Consider the following 8,989-nt stretch of genomic DNA (forward strand, 5'->3'; position numbering starts at 1 on the left):
GGTTATTTGTAAATGGACGACTGAAGAATATGAGCTTACAATTATATATACCAGTAAATGTGAAATTGTGGTTGCAAGGTTGCGCTGCTTGTAAGTGCTTCCGTCGAAGCCTAATTTGCGTAATTAGGATTGCTTACGAGGTTTTTAGTCAAGGTAGGTTGCTTACTATTTTGTTTAATAAGGTTGATAGTGTAGGATCCGAGCTATGCGTGGATCATGTCGGTTGCTTTAATACTGGTAATTAATATTCTTTGAACTTTGAACGTCAAACAACGCCTTCCTGTTAACACCTTCCAAGAACGTTCCGGCAAAACCGAAAAGTCTCGCCAAGTACGGGGCCAGTTTTGTTTTGTGTTGCTTAGCCATTGTGCAAACCAAGCAAATCACAATGAGTCTATAAGCCAGGGTTGGACCTAGAAATTGCATTCATGTAAATGCAATTTGAAGGAGGTGTGCTGGCCGGGTAGCATATGAAATAGGGTACGGATTTTGGGATGATTTCTGAAACTGGGTTGAGAAAATGGCAACCGTTTTGGTCTGTTATAGAGTAAAAGGTTTCCAGAACCCTCGCCCCAATTGTGTCTCTCCCCAGGCATCGTTTGGTCGCTCGTATTGCTTGACTTCTTTCCGGGGGGGAGGGGGTGAGAGGGGGATTGAACAAAAGTAACAACAAGAAATGTTCATCAGTATGTCCAATCCTTACCATCTAAAACGAGACATAATCAATTCCAGGAATGTTCATTTTGTATTCATTCATTTATTTTATTTCGACATGTTCAATTCACCAGTGTACTCGTACATGTATCACTGGAATTAACTGATGCATAAAAGGACTTTTCAATTGATAATACAATGCAATAATATAATAAAGCTTTATTCGGGATCTAAATGAAAAGCGACAAGATGAAAGACTAAAAGCAAAGCAACGACGAATAATCAGCGAGAACAAAAGTAAAAGGAATAGGCACCGCGACTGGACTGAGTAATGTCAGTAATGAGGTCAGCCCTGTGTGAAACTACCCTCCAAACACAAATAAACGGACAGAGAAGCGACAGCAATATGACAATAAGGTGGTAAAAATCTTATACAGGCATTTGCAAAATTAAAAGTTATTGGTGAGCTGCGAGTTCATTCTTGAAAGCAGGTCCGGCACTGGCTGCTTCCACAATAATAAGTGATAGGTCGTTCCATGTGTTAATTTACCTTAGTAAAGAATGAGTAATTATGTGAGTAAACTTGCTCGCCTTTAATCAGGAGCCCATGAAGCTTAAAAGAATTATCTTTGCTCTTGTTGACTTGAGTCAGCCGTACTGATTCAAAAAGGTCGTCAAACTTGAGACACTTGGATCGAATTTTAATTCATAACATTCAGTTAGTGATATATATTCTCTACGGGTAGATAACTTTGCCCATCCTAGCTGTTTACATCTGTCGTCCTTTTTGGTCGAAAGGCTAATCGCCGGTGGGGAATTAAACAACTTTACTGGGCTGGGTTGTTCCAGCGAAAGGTGGTTACAGCTAACCCAGGATTAAGGATTAAGCCGAATAAAGTTAACCGAGCTATTAATTTATCCTGTAAAATTATATTTTTCACTGCTCATGTTTCGTGTAGTTTGAGATTATTCGGCAAACCCAGAACTGTTCAAAGGACCGAACAATTTAAACAAAACCTTCACCCTGAAAGGTTACAAAACTGAAATCAAAATTTTCGCTTATTCTGGGTTAGCTTACTCGGGCTTTGAACAACTTGGCCCTGATCAATGAAATATGAATAAATGAGAGAAGTGGTCCGAAGTTAAAACCAAACTGCATACCAACAAAAAAACTCGAAATCGACAAGACTATAGTCCACGCTGTGTTACATAACGTAGTAAAACAACATCGACGAGAGAAAGACTGGGAACTATACCCTCTGCGCGTGATGATCTGGGGACTAAGTTGCGTAAAAAAGATGTCGGAAGAAACGTGTCTAGGATAGTGTGGTCAATATTTCTGAAAAATGGTGAGTGGTTTCGTTCTCCAAGGAGTTTCAATGCCTTTTAGCACCTGTAACGGAACATAAATTTCCTTTATAGGCGAGATTCATAGCCCAGATTATAATTCTTGGTGGCCAAGTTATCGGAAGAGCATTTGCAAAAGCGCTGCGTCAAGAGTTTCAAAGTGAGTGATGCAATCAGTTTACTTGAACTTACCTTGTTGAGTATATTTAACCCTTCAAGTAGTAAACGGGATCAGGGCTATTTTTTTTGCCTCTTGCATTAATCGCTACATTGTCAAGGATGCAGGAGACTTGATGCATTATATTTGATTTATACATGGGAACATGTATTACATGTACACTGTACTTTCCATGTGTCAAGATCATATTTACTAAAGTTAGCTTTACATGTTGACTTTAAAAGAAACTGAAATACCCATGTAGATGTATGGTGCTTAATCAGTAGGGTTTTTCTCTGTGTAAGGTCAACTTTGTTCAACTTTTATTGATTTAATTATAAATTCATCTATAGTAGTCAGTTTTTTTGGTTGATGCCATACTCTGTCTCTTGGCTATCAAATAGTGTCTTTACTCCTCCCCTTCTCCCATATCAGTTCTCAGACTATTGTACCAACGTTGCACAGCTGTAAGCCCAGGGTTCCAACAGTGCTTTGCTGGGCGAGGGGTGGGAGAGAGAGTCGGAATTCATACTTCAAGAGAATTTATCTCTAGTTGACATTTTGACTGGGATTATGCAGGTTGGAAATAACTTACATTATTATCAATATACGCGGCCAAATTGAAAACCGCCCTCTTGAAAACACGCGCTTTGCGGGCCGCAAATGACTCCTAGCGGGCCGTTAATGTATTAACGGCCCTGCAGCTGATTGGTTCTCGGTTCATCATCCGATGAATATTAACCAATCAGGTTACGTTTATTGACGCGGGAAAACCATTCAGGTGCGAACAGCTTGCGTAGTGAACGTTTGCCGTTTGGAAATTTCATTTTAAAATGGAAGAACTCCCAAATTTTCAGCTTTTTTCTAGTCAAAACTCGGACTTAGACGATGAGCAACTGGATGAGATTGAGCAAAAAGCTCAAGCGAAAAACACCAAGAGAGCAACTGAGTGGGGAGTAAAAAAGTTCGAGAAATGGTGCAAGAAAAGAAAAATTACAGTGGATCTCAAAACAGTAAGTCAACGGACTCGAGTGAGATTCTGCGAAAGTTCTTCGCTGAAGTGAAAACAGAGAAAGGCTAAGCATTACTCCAAGTGCATTGACTGGAATTAGAGTGACCATTCATCGCCATCTAACCTGTGCTCCACTCACGCCGAAACATAGACATTTTGCAAAACAGCGGATTCATGTCTACCAACAAAATGTTTGAAGCGAAGGCCAAGCTATTTACGAAAGAAAACGAGGCGAAACCAGAACACAAATCATCTATTCAGTCAGGAGACAGGTAGAAATTTAATCGATACCTCATGGAAGGGCAGAACACGGACGGCGTTTGGAAAGATGCGGAGAAGTGAGTTGAGTTTATTTGGTTTTCGTTGTAATTTCATTTTGTTCGCCGCGGCAGAGAGGAATGGCGGGAGCTTAGAAGGCAGTCATTTGATTTTTGCTAATCATTGTCATTAATCTTTTTAAAACTAGATAATATTTGACTTTTATTGTAAACAGAAAGGAATTTTATTTGGCTCTTGTTTAGCTGATCGTATTGTGGCAACAACTTTTCATATCATAGTTTCATGCTACACATCTGTTAAACATTTTTTTCTTATTAAATGAATTTGTACGATTTGGCCTTGTGTATTGATAATAATGATAATCGCATGACTTTTGTCGGTCATATAGTTTATTTGTGTCCCTCGTAGCATCATTTGCACCCTTGCACTTCGCGCTTGGGCGCAAATGATGCTACTCAGGCCACAAATAAACTATATGCCCTCCAAAAGTCATGTGATTGTCCTATTGTAGCCTAAAAGGAATTTGACCTGTACAGCACACACTGCACAGTGTATATACAATTCTGGATTTGACCCTCTTTAGCCCAAAATTGCCAAGTCTACACATGTTTTCACCTGAATAATTTTGACGCTGAACCTCTTTTTTTATCCTCGCTAGGTGGAGCAGCTACTCAGAGAGCTTCCAGTGGAGCCCAAGAAGGGGCTAAAAGAGCAGCAACAAACAGTGTTATGGGAGTGAGTCTACAGGTTCGTTGAAGTGAAATTTTGTGTACCACTTGGATCACTAAATCCAGAGTGACCCTTTCCAGAGCACAATACATGTATGTCACTGTTTGCAGTCAAAATTATAATAGTTTTCCAAAGCCTTTAGACATTAAATACAGTTTTATATGTGGAAAATGAAGACATGTACATGTACATGCATGCAGGGTTGCCACAGGTCAGGAAATGGTCAGGGGAAAAAAAAAAACACTTCTTCAAGGTAGGGAAATTGAGGGAATTTTATTTTGAGTTGAGGAAAATTGACAATTTGAATAAAATTCGGGAGAATCGAAATAATTTAACACGGCTGATTTAATACCTTTGAAGGCTGGAAGAAGTATTCTGTGATCTCAACAATATTTTTCCTTAATGAAGAAGGGAATTTTGCTGAAAACGTTTTAGTCTTAGAGTAATGAATGAGTAGAAAGGATGAATTTAAGTTCACACGAGAAGTCTCTGCTATATCTGACATTTTGTATTTATTTGATCAGAGAAATTGTATTTGTGTCAGAGAAATGTCAGGGAATTTTAAAAAGTAATGTCTTTGGCAAAAATGTCACTGGGTGAGGGGCTGCAAATAGTGAATTATGTCGCAGGCATACATTGTTCACAAAGCACAAATTGTGTAACAATCTGTGTGGAGAACTTACTAGTAAGCTTAAATGTTGTTATCCAGACATTTTGCCATATACATACATACATACTTTATTGGCTTGTCCCCACGGGGCTTTTCAGAGTGATTATGATATTGTTTGCGCTACAGTCTGCGTGAAAAATCACCGTCAAAAGCCAACTTATATTACAACAAGGAGCTTCAAACATTACTGGCCCGATCATATCAGTTGAGTGTTGTAGTGATTTGTGTTATCTCAACAGGAGGCAAAGCAAATCCTCAATGTTCAAGATGTGGACCCAGAACTTATTCAAAAGGTAACTGAATTTACATGAAAGGTTCACATCCTATCAAATCTAGCCTTGAAAACAAAATAATTGAAAGGATTACTCTATTAGAGGTCACTGAATGAAAACAGAAAGAATCAATCAAAGGAAGCAAGGAAAAGGAAAACAACAGACATGTATATATAATTAATATTTAAATGATTGTACTAAAAGACTGGGAGACAGTGATCAGTGGAAGGTATAGACTGAGGTACAGTGTATTCAGATCCTTGGATTACAGTAATAGCCCACGTATAAGAACCTGAATTTTTCAGTTTAGCCTAAACAGGTTCTTATATAAATGGTACTTAAAGCATATTTAGGCTACCAAGGTTCTTAAAACAGGTTCTTATATTTTCATATGAATTTCATCTGAATACGCTATATATATTAGAAATATCATCTCATAATACAGTATAAATCATTTATTTGTACCATAGAGCAATGCCTATAGGCAGTTCGGTGCAGGTACAGTATATGTCCTTAACAAAACATAACAAAGAAACTCATGTTGAGAAGCTGAGGCATTGCCCATTGGGAGCTTACTTTGTTTTGATATTTTGCAGTTTTTTATTTCATTGGGATATATTTTGATATTTTACATTTAATATTTTGTGATTCTCACAGAGTTGGAGATGGTCAGAAAGCTTTCTCTGATACTGTAGTAGAGTACAGTACTTGCAAATACTTGGGGAATTATTTGGATGGCAAACACAATAGACATACAACATGGTACTTAAGCTCGAAAGAAAAAATAAAGTTATGTCAAGTTACTTTAAAATAGATGATGATCTTAATTCAGTATTTTCTACCTATACACTTTTACAGCAGCCCCACTGATAAGAACCTAACTTAAAATGTTAGCTTTAATAGGTTCTTATGTGGAGGGGGCTTAAAATGAAAATTTTAGCCTAACAGGTTCTTAAAACCCAGGTTCTTATACGTGGGCTTTTACTGTACCGATTTTAACTGGTTAACAACTTCAGAATGATATCTACAATAAGCCTGGAGAACGAGACAAAAAAGAAATGAAAAAATTGTGCAGACTAGATAATGATATATCCCTTGGGCTTGTAGATTTTAAAAGTTGTCAGGCTGGTAGCTAGTGACAGGGCTTAAGACGGTAATGCAGTATTCCATGTACACTTAATGCAGTATTTAGTGTGGAGTGTACATGTTGATCTGCAGTGCAGGTATAGTCTGAGCAACTGAACGGCATTTTTGATGTGGACAAACGGGACTCTTGAAAAATATCAGCCTCCCAGCCATATGTATTCTGACATTCCAAGAGGAGGAGGCTAGCTATGTGCATGTAGTCTGACAACTGCAATTTCTTATTATGTTGCTATAGCGGCTATTCCTAAAGTAAAAAGAATTATTTTCTAGTTTTTGTTTTTTTTTTTTTAAATTATCATTTTCTAAGTTGTCTTGGTGTGTAGTATCACTGTTTTTTTTTTTGAGTCGGCCAACAGCAAGTAAAAATATTAAGCAATACTACACAGCAAAACATCTACAGTAACAAAAGATTTATTATCTAACTGCTGTAGTCAATAAACTAAACTTATCAGCAAAAGAGGGTAAAGTGAGACACTTTTGTGTGATGTTAGGTGACCTGTCAAACAGCTTTTCTATTCTACAGATAACAAACTCATATACATGCATATTAGTTTTGTACTTGTTTTGTGCATTATTTGCACGATATTCACTGCAGGTGGATAATGAAAGTTAAGAAGGAATCCACCACAAGCTTAAATACTTTTATAAGCTGACAAAATTTCTTCAGAGGTTATTATATATTGTGTTGCAAACTTCTGTGGGACTGCTTTAACTATCTTCTCAAAAGAAATCTTTTCTAACCACACCAAATGTGGAAACCAAATTTTGAAGTCCATATGAAACACTTGAGAGTACCAGTTGGTGAAATAAAACTGATAATGAAATTTTGCCTGTGTTCTCACAATTTCTCTGAACTTTGACATTTATTTTATTGAGTTTCTGTCGGAAATCGATTTTGGTGTTATTTCAGGCAACTGTTTATATCTTTAGCTTTTAGAAAATGCAAAAAGGACCATATTATACATAGAGCTATTCTGGTACAAAGTTCATATCCATTAAAAACTGAAATTGCTTGATTTTCTATCGCATTTCGTCTTAAACATGTTTGATAAAAATTTATGTCTACAGTTTGAAAGAGTGAGCATGGCTACAATCTTTGTCACAAGGGTTGGAAGTTTGCATTTTATCATTTTCCAATATTGAAAGGGAGAATGGGGGTGCTGGCACTTATTTTGTTAGTATTTACGGTCATGATGTCATTTTTTTTGCACATTTTCCTATGCAATTTGCCCATTGTTTTACATGTACTAGATATCTGTTGTCTTACAAGTGCTTTGTTTGCCTGTGTCAGAACTATGATCACCTCTTCAAAATCAATGAAAAGAAAGCTGGAGGGTCATTTTACCTACAGTCAAAGGTAAGACTACATTTTGCACTTTATGTTTCAACACAGTTGTCTTGGATAGGGAAAAATTCTCCACTCCTGAGACATGCATGTTTACATGTGGTCACTTAGGACAATACAAAATTACTGTCGGAACAGTTTTTAGCATGGTTGTTACGGGTGTACTTTGTATCACAGTGTTTGGTTTTTGTTTAAGAAAATTGCTGTTTATGCTTTTTGGTCCTTTTTTTTTTGCCTTGTCTATATCTCACATGTACATTAAGGCAACTTGACAGAATGTTAGGCTTTTTTTTTCTGAACCTCAATTGTTCATAATTTGCAGTATATAGACTTGTGCTTTACATGTATGATTGGCGTACAGTGTACATAGATCTACATGTTTGTACACATGTACCTTGTTTTAGACTTGTTCTTGTTGTCCTCTCACAGTATTGATTATCACATATTTTTGTGTTGGCCATAGGTTGTGAGAGCAAAAGAACGACTAGACGAGGAGTTGAGAATTCAGGAAAAGGAAAATGTACAACAAAAACAGACCACTGGTGAATCAGAAACGTAGCATTTGCTTCAATGGAACGGGAACAATTTACCAAAAAAGACCTTGTCGCATTGGACTGTGATATACATGTACAAAAATGAAACAAGTCCGTAATTTCGTGCGTGAAGTCACTTCAAATTACATGTACAGTACATTGCTTGTTGAGGAAAAAAATACCCTTGGTTTTATGAATGTGGTTGTACATTCTCGGTATACAAAATTACATGTGTGTGCATGTACAAATGTACATGATGACTACATTTATTTGTTGTAGTGAATCAACATCTTTGTTTCATTGAGGGCTCCTTTACATTGTTTTGATATTGTAACAAGAAAATGGATTGAAAGGGTGGTTACACAGCTGTCTTGTGATCGAAAGTGGTAACGCTGTGCAAATTTAGTAATGCACGCCCTGCAGTCAAAGACTTAAACGACGTAGGATTCGTTAAGTATGACATTATATTATTTACGTGTAAAGCAAGTAAAACAAAAAAAAAACAAAAACAAAAAACAAAAAAAAAAACTCGAGCTATACAATATGACAGTAATTGGTGTATCACCTTGCATGATCAGGAAGTTCCGGCTCAACGCCAAGTGTCGCAGGAAAAGTGTTTTTCGACTTGAAGTACAAGGAGCATGTTCAGGTTGATAAGAATAATAATAAGAATACAAAATGATTAATCAGAGAACCGTGACCAAAGTAGAATTCTGAGTGGGAAACTTGCTTTACATTTGTGGGGTATCATACACGTAATTAAACGATGCTTGTATAACCTTTCTCTTACCTTCCCTAATCAAACGGAAGCTATACAACTGAGCTTGGTATATAAATTTCAGAGC

The 8,989-nt window shown here is 37.0% G+C and overlaps 1 protein-coding gene across 1 annotated transcript; it reads left to right on the forward strand.

Annotated features, from left to right (window-relative positions):
* Window positions 1–1,912: 1,912 nt before the first annotated feature.
* On the forward strand, window positions 1,913–8,922 carry LOC149103649 (mitochondrial import inner membrane translocase subunit TIM16-like). The gene is made up of 6 exons (XM_089273415.1): window positions 1,913–2,003; window positions 2,077–2,161; window positions 4,108–4,196; window positions 5,088–5,141; window positions 7,558–7,623; window positions 8,075–8,922. The coding sequence occupies exons 1-6, from the start codon at window positions 2,001–2,003 to the stop codon at window positions 8,168–8,170; spliced, it is 393 nt and encodes a 130-aa protein (XP_089129541.1). The 5' UTR covers window positions 1,913–2,000; the 3' UTR covers window positions 8,171–8,922.
* Window positions 8,923–8,989: the final 67 nt, after the last annotated feature.

The sequence above is a fragment of the Orbicella faveolata genome, unplaced genomic scaffold, assembly GCF_042242905.1.
Source record: "Orbicella faveolata isolate gen_17 unplaced genomic scaffold, um_ofav_v1 contig_35, whole genome shotgun sequence".
NCBI lineage: Eukaryota > Metazoa > Cnidaria > Anthozoa > Scleractinia > Merulinidae > Orbicella > Orbicella faveolata.